The sequence below is a fragment of the Grampus griseus genome (assembly GCF_964374135.1).
Source record: "Grampus griseus genome assembly, chromosome: 1".
NCBI classification, from domain to species: Eukaryota; Metazoa; Chordata; class Mammalia; order Artiodactyla; family Delphinidae; genus Grampus; species Grampus griseus.
Window position 1 is genome coordinate 56247745 of NC_139017.1, and position 14664 is coordinate 56262408.

Genomic DNA, 14664 nt, shown 5'->3' on the forward strand with positions numbered 1-14664 from the left:
GTTTCCTTTCCCTAGGCTGCAGGGTCATAGTTCCTCTTGCTTCTGTTAGCTCTGCTCCCAGTGGTGAGGCTGGTCCAGTGGCTTGCGTAGGCTTCGTGTTGGGAGGGACTTGTGCCTGCGTTCTGGTGGGTGGAGTTGAGTCTTCCCCCTGTTGAACAGGGCCGTGTCAGGTGGTGTGTTTTGGGGTGTCTGTGAGCTTAGCATGACTTTAGGTAGTCTGTGTACTGATGGGTGTGTTTGTGTTCCTGTCTTTGTTGTTTTATGTGAGGCATCCAGTGCTAGAGGCTGCTGGCAGTTCAGTGGAGCCGGGTCTTGGATTCAGATAGAGGCCTCTGTGAGAGGTCTTGGTGGTTAATCTTCCCTGCAGCCAGGAATTCTCTAGTGGTCCAGTGTCCTGGACTTGGTGCTCCCACCTCAGAGTCTGAGGCCCAAGTTCCAGTCAAGGAACCAAGCCCCCACAAGTTGTTCGTACCAGTTATGCAGGGATCTTTACAGTCCTTTCCGGTGTCCAAGGTCTTCTGCTAGTGTTCAGCCAGTGTTCTATGAGAGTTGTTGCATCTATAAATATACTCCTGATGCATCCGTGGAGAGAGGTGAACTCCACGTCCTCCTACTCCTCCTTTCCCCGCATCCGTGGAGAGAGATGAACTCCATGTCCTCCTACTCCTCCTTTCCCCTCTTTTTAATATAACATTGCTCAGTTTGGGTTTATCTAATATTTCCTCATGATTAAATTCAGATAGTTTATTTGCATAGGTGATGTTCTCTCCTTCACAGTGTATCACATTTGGAGGTGCTTGATAACCCTCTGTCCCTTTCTGGTGATGTTAAATTTGATTACCAGTCAAGATGTCTGGTTTCTCCATTGTAATTCCTTTTTCCCCCTGCCTCCCTTGCAGCTGGTAAGCAGTTTGTGGGGAGACCCATGAAAATATCTTGCTTCTCATCAAAATTTCCTCCTTGGTTTAGCTTTCATTCATAATTCTTGTCTGATCCAGTCTTGGATTAACTTAAATATAGAAACCTTGGTGAATATAGGTGAAATAGTCAAATACCTAATTATGTTTTCTTTGTTAACTTAGATAAACATTTATGCATACATTTAAAATATATTATACATAATAACTTAGAAATGTTGCTTTTTTCCCCCTCATGTTCATAAGACAAATTTATTCAGACTCTCCACAATAATCTTCGACATTAGTGTCTTCATCATCACTTAAGCTACTTTTTGAATAATTTTAAGGCATTTTTCCAGAGCACATTATCTCAAGTTGTTTGAGTTAAAGCACTTTTTGAATCAGTATATATCATTATCATTAGAAATTCTACCTAAGCCAGAATTTTACCTACCATTTGTATACCATTAAGATAGCTAAAAAAATTCATTCCATATATAACCACTTAACATATTGCTTTTATTTTAATATAATTAATGTCGATGATGATATTTAACAACTATGGGTTCATATGCTCAGCAGTAATTACCAAATCTGTTAAGTGTTTTTGCCTCCTTCTTCACACATTCTGTCAGATGACCTCTAAACAGCCAAACTAAAATTAACTTGAGATTGCTTCAGGCTGATGGGTCTTCCCCAAAGAATACTTTGTTCAACATAGCAGACAGAATTTCCTGTGATATGGGGTATTTTTTAAATACTTCGATTTATCTTTGTTTTTTCAAAAAAGAAACTCTTGCCTTTTATTGGATTATATGTGGTACTTAATGTGTTTAAATCACAAAATGTATGTAGTGGAATTTAAGGTAATCCAGTAGGTGGCAGTCTTGTCATGAGAATTCTTAACCTCTGTTTTTTTTTTTTTTTTTTTTTAAAGCATTGCTGCTGACAAAGTTCATTTATAGTATAAAGATATCGGTGTGAAAGTAAATCCTTCAAATTACATAATTTTGTCTTACTTTATGAGAAAATGATTTTAAAAAACAACTTCCCATTTATGTGAAATTTCCAACGTACACACAAGTAGAAAGAATAATATATTGAACGGCAGTGTACCCATCAGCCATTCTGAATGCTAATTTTCAGTATTTTGGTTTTTAAAAATATTAGTTTTTATCATGAAAAAATCTATTTCTCTGTGCATTCAAGGGTTCAAGCATTCCTCATGTGTAGATATTTGACAAATTATACTGTGATTATTGGTCTCAACCCCTTTGAAGGCAAGTACTGTGTCATTTATCTCAGAATCTCCAATATCTAGCCCTGTGCTAGGAACCAGAGCTTTGTAGTTACTTAGTCCTTACTTAGCACTTTCTCTGTGCTGAGCACTGTTCTAGGTGCTACTTATGAGGTATAGGTACTATTATCTTCATTGTACAGTCAGGGAAACTGAGGCACAGAGAGGTTAGATAGCTTTCTCAAGGTTATACAATTAAATACCAAGTCTATCTGGTCTAGAATAAATATTCTTACTCTCTACTTCGTTTTAAAAACTTGTTGAGTAAATGAATAAAAAGTATATAGAAATTTTATAAAGTTAAGAGTATTGACTACATTCACTGTAATGTGCAGAGAGTAATAGAACATTGCACCTAATAGAATCCTAACCTGTTTAGAGGGTATGTGAAAAATGCTCTCACATTTTGAAAATTTCTAATGTTCTTTTGCTTTTCTCAGTCACCTGTGTTAGATTTTACAAGTTAAGCTTTATTTAGGAACTGTACATAAGAAAGAAAATAATATTAACATTTTTGTGTGATGGCCATTGTAAAATTTGATTGTCATAACAACATGTGAGGAAAACATTTTAATTATTACCCTATTTTTTTTTGCAGAAGATGAGACAGAGGCTTAATGAGATTAAGTAACTTGGTCATTTGGCCAGGAACTGATAGAGCCAGGGTTTAAACCAAGGCCACCTGACTTCTGAGTGTATACTTTTAGAGACTGTACCCAATTAAATTTTGATTACGTGCTAAGTTTAAAATTAATCAAACCAGTTAGAAAATAAATGGATTGGCATTCTTTGGTGTATTTCCAGCAGAATTTGAAAGTGAGAGTATAGATGGGCATCCAAGTGATTGTTCAGTGACTTCAAACCCAGGGGCACCGTGCCCTGGGAGAAAAGCTGATAGATTTGTAGATGAGAAGACCAACAATAAGAGCTGAGAGGAGAAGGCAAGATGATTGTAATCTGAAATGTGTGAGAAGAGCAGCCTAAGCCTAATTATTGAGAGGCTCCAGTTAAAATGTTAAAGCAGATCTGAACAGGTCATTCTCTTTCTGGTGTTTCTAAAGTGGAGATAGCAATCTTCTCTGTCCCTCTCCAGCTGACATTTTCATGGGTTTTGGTCTCATCGTGTGTAGAAATACTGCAAAAGATTTTCTTACATACCACCAATTGATGCGGATTTTTAAAGCTTTATTTAGTATTTTAAATACCCTAACACTATTATATAGCACCCACATCAATGCTTTGAATAGATTGCTGGTTTTGTTAGATACCCGGAAAGCGAGGGGGAAATTTTTCATTTCTTGCTGTATTAATTTTCTGACTAGTTGATTTTTGCCAAGTATTACTTCTTAATTTGTCATAAAATAATTCAGGGAAAATAATACCATATACATTTGGAAAATGGGTCTCTTTACAGCTCCCTAACAAGAAGTGGAGTTCTAATGATGGTAATTCCAGACCTTTTGGAGGGTTAGTTGGGAAGAGAATTTTGGCTTCAGGGTTTTATGTCTGTCAGATCACTTTGTTCCCAGGGATCTGCCCTGATGCTTGATGTGTGAACCAGAATGAAGTATTGATACAGCAAGCAGAGTATAATTACTAGATTTGTTTTAAGTATACAGCTTTGTTTGTACTGAGTAACATGGGCCATTACTACTAGGAAGAAAGAATTTCCATGAATCACTTTTATCTGATCCTAATTTTGGGGAGTACAGTCTACATATACATTAAAGTATATATATATATATATATATATATATATATATATATATATAATATAAAACACATCATTATTAGAAAGCAGTTTGATCATTTGTAGAGTGATTCAGAGATGTGCCTGTTTTGATAATAAGTTCTGCTTCAGTTCTTAATTTGTGCTTTCTGGCTTGCAGCAAACACTACATAGTGAGAAGTTGAAGTGTTAAGTACCATACCTCATAGCATGAGTGATTGACAGGTACCTTTCCTTGTGTTATTTTCTTGAGGAAAATGTTTCCAAGCCATGGAGTACTGAAAAAAGAAAATCACCTAAGGCTCTTTTCTTCTCACAGAATAAGCAATTTTCTAATATGATTTGATATCCCTAAAGTAGATAGATAGTAGAACCTGAACTGTTAATTATTTTGGGGCTGATATAATTGTATGTTAGACCATTCTGAGGGTCTTTTGTTGAATTTATGTAGCACTTATTTTTGCCTTCACCCTAGCAAGTTGTTATATGGTTTTATTTAGAAAGGAGCTCAAGTCACTGACTTTAAGTTGCCTAGATGTAAAATCACGAGTTTTAGATGTCTTAATAATTTTTCTTAATGGACGTCATTTTTCTCCATCCTGAAAATGAGCAAAAGTTAGTGGGGTGATCCAAAGTCTGAATAATATATATTTCTTAAATTAATTAATTAATTGTGTTTTTTTGGCTGCATTGGGTCTTTGTTGTTGCACATGGCTTTCTCTAGTTGCGGTGATTGGGGGCTACTCTTCGTTGTGGTGCGCAGCCTTCTCATTGTGGTGGCTTTTCTTGTTGTGGAGCATGGGCTCTAGGTGCATGGGCTTCAGTAGTTGTGGCACGTGGGCTCAGTAGTTGTGGCTCACGGGCTCTAGAGCGCAGGCTCAGTAGTTGTGGTGCTTGGGCTTAGTTGCTCCGCGGCATGTGGGATCTTCCTGGACCAGGGCTTGAACCTGTGTTGGCTGGCTGCATTGGCAGGCGGATTCTTAACCACTGTGCCACCAGGGAAGCCCCTGCATAATATTTTACAAGCTGTTTTTGAACTTACTCATTTGTCTTCTTTGAGTTTTCATATAAGGCAGTAGAAAGGTAACTCTCTTTTACCTTAGAAAAACAGGATATATTTATACAAAATACTTTCATTGTTCTCTGATAGTTGTTTCAAGTGACAATTGATAAAGAGTTATCGGCATTATCAGGTGCTTTGGAGAATGAGAAATTGGAAGCTTCTATCTTCTCTCAGCTTTTGGACTGGAACTTGTAATTAGAACAGAATTTTCAGTGTCTTCCATTGCTAGCTTTCGCTGGCACCCAGTGGTGGGGGGTGGTGGCACTCCAGAGGTATGTATATAATACTATTACCTTTTTAGCATCGTATCTTAAGAACTACTTTTTTCATATTAGCAATGAAAACGTACATTGCTTTCTGTGAAAAGTTTTTCTAAGTTTATTCTAGATGTCTTGGGACTCTTTTTTTTTTTTTTTTTGCGTTACGCGGGCCTCTCACTGTTGTGGTCTCTCCCGTTGTGGAGCACAGGCTCCGGACGCGCAGGCTCAGTGGCCATGGCTCACGGGCCCAGCTGCTCCGTGGCATGTGGGATCTTCCCAGACCGGGGCACGAACCCGTGTCCCCTGCATTAGCAGGCGGACTCTCAACCACTGTGCCACCAGGGAAGCCCAGGGCTCATTTTCAAATGAACTTCTAAATGTGAAATAATTACAGACTCACAGGAAGTTAAAATAACAGTATAGCGAGGCCCCATGTACACTTCCCCCAGCTTCCCCCAATAGTAACATCTTACATAACTATAGTATAATGTACAAACTAGGAAATTGACATTGGTACAATCGATAGACCTCTACTGGAGCTCTTTTTGAATTCTTTTGTAAATCATAGTATGCTTCTATAATATAATAATAATTTCTTAATTAATTAATTGTTTTTCCAATGGCAAAAGATCTTTACTTAGCTTTATTTAACTTAAGGTGACTTATCAAGATAGTTATGGACAAAGGGGCTACCAGGTCCTAGCAGAGGAGAGAGTTCCAGGTTGTTCAAATGTAGTAGTTTGGTTTTTTTTAAACTGAAATATATTTGACATATAACATTGTGTAAACTTAAGGTATACAACATGTTGATTTGATACATTTATATATTGTAATATGATTGCCATTGTAGCAGTAGTTAATACCTCTGTCATGTCATATAGTTATCAATTATTTCTTCTTGAGGTTGGAATAATTAAGATCTAGTCTCTTAGAAAGTTTGATTATGTACAGTGTTGTTGTCTGTATTCACTATACTGTGTGTTAGATCTCTAGGACTTATTTACTACTAGTTGCAAGTCTGTACTCTTTTTTTTTTTTTTTTTTTTTTTTGCGGTATGTGGGCCTCTCACTGTTGTGGCCTCTCCCGTTGCGGAGCACAGGCTCCGGACACGCAGGCTCAGCGGCCATGGCTCACAGGCCCAGGCACTCCACGGCATGTGGGATCTTCCTGGACCGGGGCACGAACCCGTGTCCCCTGCATTGGCAGGCGGACTCCCAACCACTGCGCCACCAGGGAAGCCCAAGTCTGTACTCTTAAACAACATCTCTCCTGTTCCCCCACTCCCCAGTAAACACCAGTTTACTCTTTGTTTTTACAAGTTTGACATTTTTAGATTCCACGTATAAGTAATATCATACAGTTTTATGTCTCTGTCTGGCTTATCTCACTTAGCATAATGTCCTCAAGATCCACTTTTGTTGTTGCAAATGGTGGGGTGTCCTTTTTTCTCATGGTTGAATAATATTCCACTGTATATACCACATCCTCTTTATGTATTCATTTACTGCCGGGCCCTTAGGGTGTTTCCATATCATGGCTGTTGCAAGTAATGCTGTGATAAACATGAGAGTGCAGTTATCTCTTTGATATCCTGTTTTCATTTCCTTTGGGTATATACCCAGATCTATTTTTAACTTTTTGAGCAATCTTCATATTGTTTTCCATAGTGGCTATAACAATTTACATTCTTGATTTACTTTAAGAAAATAACTTCTTAATTTATTGGTTTAAGAAATTTTGATTTCTAACCCGGCTGTTATTAGAAGAGATGAGGTATTTTAACTGTATCCTATGCCAATTATCAATTTATTGCCTCTTGGTTCCAAATCTACCCTCTTACTTGATCTGCATTAGTGCAACTTTATGCATCTTCTTTGCAGCAAGCACAATATTAAATTGTGCCAGTAGAGGGTGCTGGAGAGATACCGCAGGAGGGAGGGACTCTTCTTGGTTCTGGTGTGCTGTGATTGTTCTTGCTCTTGCTACAAGATTCTGGGACATCCAGTGCTGCTGTGCTCCAGCTGTGCACACAGTGCATGCATTCCCCCTGTGAACTCATAGTCCTGGTCCTGGCTCAGTGAGATCTTCCTGCAGCCCTCCAGATACAGACACTGTGGGCCTCAGGCTTTGTACCACTCTGCCTCTGAGCTGCCTCCGGGAGTCCTGATTTCCTTTGTTCACCTGCCGGCCACCCTTGGCTACCTGCACCCTAGAGGGTTGTTTCCTGTTTGCTTGTGGTCCAACTTTGCCTGGGCAGTCCAGAATACTTCTTTGTCATCCACTGGGCTGCAGTCATATCTTCTACAGTGAGGTCAGAATACCAGCTTTAGGGGGAGGATCTTCTTTCCAAGTTTGCTCTTCTTTGGGGTACTCTTCCTCAGCCTTAGGTTGTTCTTTAGAATTCTCTTTATAGTCACTCTCCTATTACAGAGAAAAATTTTTTATAATAAACTTTTCCTGTTCAGATTATTTCTGTGCTCTCTCTCCTATTCGGACCTAAACTGACAGTATCTAATTGAACTAGTATCTAATGAAATTAACCAGTCCCACAGATAAATTTTCTGATACCTTTCTGGGGGAAAAAAAGTGTTTATTTTAGATAGTCTTCTTAACTGATAGTCTTTTAATTGTCATAATAATGGCAAGGATAATAACCACTATTTAATGATTTCTACCATATGTTAACATCCATCCCAAGTGTTTATTGCATAGTGTTTTTCATACTAAAGCAAGGAATCCTATAAATTATCTTTTTATTTACTTTTTTTTTTTGGCAGAGGGAGGAAACTAAAGCATGTTATTTTGCCTGCTAAGAAATAGCTAAGAAGAGGCAACATGAGGATTTGAATCCAGGGCTTTTTGCTAGTCTTCCTAAAGTCTTTGTATTTGTCTATTTTGTATGACTTTTTTTGGGGTAGGGACAAGGGGAGGTATAAGTATCTATAGATATGATATAATTCTTTTATATCACTAGTAAACACTGCTTAGTTACTAATATTTTGTTCTTATTTATAATGGCAGCATAGTTTTTTTTTTCTTTTTAAAGATCTTGGCTGATTTGAAGGGAAGTGGGAGGAATGACTACATAAAATGTTATTTTTATTTAGTAGGACTTTAGGCAGTTAATTAACAAAAGTGAAATAACAGGGGGTGCAGGTTCGATCCCTGGTCGGGGAACTAAGATCCCACATGCTGTGCAACCAAAAAAAAAAAGCAAGTCAACAAAAGTTAAATAAGTCTTACGTGTGAATATTGTATTTGTGCTTTAAATATTAATTTGATTTTTTCTATTTTTAATATATTTTAATAAGTTTACCCATCCTCTTTATTCTCGTATTATTTTTAAATTATTCTTTATCTGTTTTCTTTAAGGTTTATATATTTAGGTAAATTATTCCATTGTACCATAGAAAATTGTTATGCTTTTGATAATTGATCAAAGCTTTATATGGCTTGATTCAACTATTTTAAATGGAATCGAGCTTCTGAGGAATCCATATTATTTTACCCACAGATGATATTGTTTTGTATTAATTTTTTTTTTTTTTTACTTAAAATGTAAATACCAAAATAGGGCTGTACAGAAAAGAGTTAATATAGGAGGACTGACACTACCATTCCTAAAAGGCCTGCTTATAAGGTTGGTTCTTGACTGGTATTTGGAAACTTGGCTTTCGGGAGGGTTTCCACCATTCCCAGAACTGAGAATAGTGGCTCACCGTGCCTAAACTTTTAGCACAAGCAATGTGGTTTGTGCTGAACACCAGCTTTCCTTCAGGAGTCTGGGTTTTTGGTACATGCTAGGCAGAGGATGCCTATGTGACCAGCCCTGAGAAGAACTGAATCTCTATAAGCGTGTTGCATATGTGACATGTGACATTTCTTCTTTATTTTTCCATCAATTAACCCTAAAGCCATGCAAGATATGCAGAATTTTTGGTGTCTGTATGGATGCTAACTTGGTGTTAAAAGCTGTTTAAATCTCTGTTTTGAGTAGAGACTCACTGGGCAGTATGGAAGGCCAAATTTCTTTTCTAAATAATAGTGGCAGTTGTAATAATAATTTATAATCGGCAACAGCTCTAGAATTTATGGTGTACTTTCCCTGTGAGTTTTTTCATTTCAGCTTTACATTAACATAGTCAACCTATAAGCAAGTAATATTTGTGTTCCAGAAATGTGGAAAGTGAGACTTTAAAGTGTGTGACTTGCCCAGGATCACACAGGGAATTGATAATCTTTTCTACTGATAGGCTAGGGAGGTGGCAGAGTATAATGTGTAAAAGACTCTGCAGTTTTGGAGTCATAGTCACGGGCTTAATAGCTTTGTGGTTTGGACAAATCACTTCTACTTTCCGGAAACCAGTTTTATTATTTGTTATATGGAGGTTGTTTAGAAATGTAAATGCAACAATATAGTAATGTCTGACAAAGCATTCAATAAACAGCTGCTATAATTAATATGATAATTATTATTAATATGATAACACCATCATCCCATTCTTAGGAGGTTTGATTTCAAATTTTGGGTCAAGTTAGCTATTTGCTATATTATAAATAATGTTGGGTGTGTCTTCTCTCTGCTTTGTTAACATTCTGTACTTACGGCTATCGTAGAACTTACCGTACAGGTTGTAATTGTCCGTTTACTTATTTTCCTCCCCTACTAGACTGTGACATCCTTGAGAAAATAAATGTAATAGCAGTTTGCTTTCTACATTATTTATGGAGTTAATAAGAGAAGATTGAACGCTTTGAACTCCCCAATGAAACACTTAATATTTGCAATAGGTGCTTGTGGTGCTAATAATATCTATCTAATTTCTGACATGTTATTCATAATAGACCTTGCTTGTCTCTATAGGAAACCTTATGTGCTTTAATGAAATATAATTTTGAAAATGACTAATACAGCTTGATAGAAAAAAATTACTCAGTTTTAGTGCTGGAAGAATCCTTAGAGTTCATGTATTGTTACCTCTCCCATTTTCTAGAAGAGGAAACAGAGGCTCAAGGGAGTTAGGTGCTTTGTCTAGGGTCGCACTGTTGGTTGGTGGCAGGATTTTTTATTTATAACCCAGGAAAAAAGCAGTACATCAAAGATCATCAAAATAAGGTGATGTGTGTTCCCATTTGAGGAAAACCTAAATTTCCTTTTGCAGTGGAGTTTAAGATAGGACATTATATTAGGAAAATTGTACCCATTTTGCCACTTACCTGTGAGTGCTTGACAAACAATATAAAACTTTAAATTTTCAAAGCGAGCAAAAGAAAGGTAGGGAGGGTGCATACTAAACTCTTAGTATTGGTTCCAAAGGGTCTGAGATTAGAGAGAGAAAGGAGAAATTATTTTTTCCCTATACACTTTGGTATTCATTAGCTTTTTACAATGAGTATATATAATAGTTTTGTAACTTAAAAACCATAATATAGAAAATAGTATTTTAAAACCCATGAGAGGTGCAAGCTGAAGCAAAGAATAGGGAATGTGAGAGAAGTCTTCTGTCCTCATTGACCCGACTTTTTTTTTTTTTTTTTTTTTTTATGCGGTACGCGGGCCTCGCACCACCGTGGCCTCTCCCGTTGCGGAGCACAGGCTCTGGACGCGCAGGCCCAGCGGCCATGGCCCACGGGCCCAGCTGCTCCGCGGCACGCGGGATCCTCCCGGACCGGGGCACGAACCCGCGTCCCCCGCATCGGCAGGCAGACTCCCAACCACTGCGCCACCAGGGAAGCCCTGACCCGACTTTTAAGTTGAGGGAACTAAATTTTATATCTGAAAAAGAATTAGCTCTTTTATTCTTATAAGGAATTTAAGGCAAACTTAGAAGAAATAGTACAATAAAGTACATGATTAATTAGCATTTAATTTGTATAGACAGTGTTTATTATAGAAGTTCATAGCAGTTTAAAGGAATCGTATTAAAATTATGAATATTAGATTATAATAATTTCTGTTTTAGTAAGTTATATTTTGTTCACTGGTACAATAATATGTTTGGAATTTCCTCAGAACTTACTGACTTTATATTTGTTATATACTTGATCTTTTTGGATGCCTTGAGCAAGGTATCCTCAAATATTCACAGGAAGTATTATATATATGTTTTTACTATTTACTAAGCTCATATTTGGACAGGACTAATCTCTTGTCTTGTTTATGGAAAAAAAAAGCCATGCTACTAGAAAACTAAACCTTTGAAAAACAAGGATCAGATTAAGTATTGACTGCTCAGCTGCCGCTATTTTGAAACTTAAAAAATGGTATATTTAATTTGTTTATAGTCTTGTATAAAATGCTCCATAGTATACTTTTAAATTTTGGAAAGCTACAATAAAAACACTGTTTTCTAGTAAGTGTGGGTATGCATTGTTGGCAGAGAGAGGCATACTGTGGACAGATCACATTGTCTCTCGAGTACAAGACCTACTTAATAGCCACATAAATTTGAGTAAAATAACTTTTTCTGGACTTTACGTTTCTTACCTATAAAGAAGAAATAACAGTAATATCCTAACAAATATTAAAACATGTTCGAATTAGCTGAATTTTAGAGTTTATGAAAATCCTTTACAAACAAAGTGGTAGTGTTGATGGGATTCTTAAAGCTTCCCTAGCATTAGGAAGCACAGAATAAAGTAGTTAATAGTATACAGTATGTTGGGTAATATCTTCACTAATATAATAGCATTTTTAGTAATGAGTTTCATATAACTTTTTTTTTTTTTTTCAAACTGAGGATATAGTATTTCAAACTGAAGATATAGGCTGCTCAGTGAACATGACTGTTGAGGGCCAGGGTGACTGTTTCTATTAATCTGGCTTGATGCAAAGAGAGAGTACAGTGTCTTATTCTAATTTTTTAAAAAAGTTTCTTTCTTTTAATTTAACTAGGTTAGTTGATCTTGACCAGTATGTTTGGAGTAACTCTAAAGCAAATACAATCTCATTTTTACCCAGAAACTAATTTATATGTCACTACTGTATTTTGTTTCAGTTAACAATTAATTATGGCTATTTTTATCACAGTTTCTGATCATTGGTAATCTTTTACATGCAAAAATAAAGATCTGGGAATTTAGGTAACTTATTTCTATGTGATTTTATTATGTATCTTAATGAATTCTTATTTATGATGTTTCTCTAAAAAATGAAAGCTATTTGTCAGTACAGAGCTCAGATTGTATCGTTACTATTGAGACTTTTGCTCACTGGGCTTCTATATATTCTTGATACCTTATTTCTCCTTTTTTTTCCCTCCCCAATATTTTCAGATGTTTTGGAATGTTATTAAGCCCAGGTCGAAACGTGAAGAACAGTGACATGCATTTACTGGATATGGTAATGAAAATCTTAAGCACCTTAACCAAGTATAGATGATAGTTATTTTATATTTTTAAAGTATTTTCTATTTTAAAATTTTGTCATTTTGTCAAAATTGTTTCTAACTTTCAGCTGTCAATTACTATGATAATAGTAATTTAATTTGGAACCCCAAACTTAAAATTACTTATGAGGGAGAGATTTAGGAAAACTTTCATAGAAAAAGCATATGCAAGTGGGAAACAAATAAAAAGATAATGTAATGAAAATATCCATCTATTCATCTCTTTGACTTCTTAGGAATGTGTCTCTTCTTTGAGCCAAAATAACAAATACATGATTATAACAGGTACAATGTTATAAGTGAATATGGTGCCTTTCATTTTTTTTAATGCAATATTATTAATTTGAGTACCGTGATGGATGCTTTTGTTTTCTTTAAAGCGTTTCCCTTTCTGAATTTTTCCTTCTTGATTACCTTTCATTAGCAAAGTATATTTACTTTAGGAGTGGTACTTATTTAAGGAATGCCCTTGAAGGTTAATATGTATTTAAGAGTTGGTATTTGATGTAAAAATAGCAAGCCATCTTAACTTTTAAACAGAAATACCTGCTAATATTGCAGTTAATGAAAACATTTACTTTGTGGTTTAGAAATGTTATAGGAAATAGTTATCTTAGTATAAGTATAAAGTTTTTTACTTAACTGAGATTTTTTTAGGTAGCACTACATGTTTTCTTCCTTTCAGCTGTATTTTGCAAATGTCAGTTAAATACCACAAATTATATCAACTTTTTCTTTGAGTTATTTCATGGTAACATCACATGGATTTTCTACTGGTAGTGGAATGGTTTATTCAGCCTTTTTGAGGACCTAATTTTGTGCCAGGTATTGTGTGAAGTGCTGGTGTTATAGACATGGTAAAACAGTTCTTACCATCTGTGGGTTCATAATCTTGTGATGGAAATAGATCTTTTAAGTATGTAATGACAGCAGTGGGTTAAGTGCTCTCATAGAGTTGGTACAATGAGCCACAGAAATACAGAGGAAGCACTGCATGGGTAGGTAAGGTAAGGACAACCAGTTACTTTAAATGTGAAAATGAATTAGGTATTGGTTCATCTCTGTTCCCTCGCTCTTTACAGCATATCAGTTATGCAAGTGGTTTTACTTAAGGCAGGACATAGCATTTTGGAGCCCTGAAAATTCCGTGAGGAGGTAGTTTCAGGGACATTAAATACTTATAAGCTCCTAGATCCTAATTAGAATGATTTTTCAGAGTTTAAAAGATTAAGGTGAATCACTGGCAAAGATTTTTCTATGAAACCTAAGTTTAGATTATAGAGTTACAGACCTGGCATGAACTTCTGAACCCCTTACTCTTAGTGTCTTGCTTGTGGTGCAGCCCTCCACCTTTAAGAGTCCATATTGATATCAAAGGACTTGTCAGCACTGAAGCTCCTGGAAAGAGCGGTGGGCTTACCTGTGCCACAAATAGTTGGTCAAGTTGGAGGGTTTATATGTACAATTATGAGCAGTTGTGATTTGTTACTACCAGTGCTATTAATCTTCATGCTATCTTTAATACACAGTTATTGAGCTTTAGCTACATTACATCTAATAAAAAGGAACTTGTTACCTTATAATGAAGACTATGGGACAGTTCTGGTTATTACAGGTTATACCTTTGTAATCACCTGAAATCATATTCCTTGTAACTTTGCCTAATTAGTCTTAGTTCTGCCCTCTAGAGCCAGATGTTAATACTTTTTCTTCTATGACATCCAAATATGTGTACACTTTGAAAACAAATTTCACCTTGCACTTTATTCTGACAAACTTTAAAAGTGTTTAATTATATTTAATTTCAGAATTTGTGAGACTTTTCTATTTGACTTGAATAATTTTTAAGCAATGCTGACTTTCTTCCCTGAATGCTAAATAAGCCAGATGAACTGAGACTTTTCTATAAATTTATAAATTTTGTTTAATATAAAATCTACATGAAAGAGAAAGTTATACTTATAAATGAAATATATTTTTTAGTCAAATAGCCAAATTACTTATATATATATTATACATAGTCTGTA

General features: G+C 36.0%; 1 protein-coding gene across 1 annotated transcript in view; it reads left to right on the plus strand.

Annotated features, from left to right (window-relative positions):
* The window catches only part of LOC309825984 (rab GTPase-activating protein 1-like), a 655950-nt gene that overhangs the window by 92485 nt on the left and 548801 nt on the right, over positions 1-14664 (plus strand). Inside the window, exon 8 of the mRNA XM_082659907.1 lies at positions 12525-12591. Within this exon, the coding sequence (XP_082516033.1) occupies positions 12525-12591 (67 nt within the window). The remainder of the gene's footprint in view (positions 1-12524; positions 12592-14664) is intronic.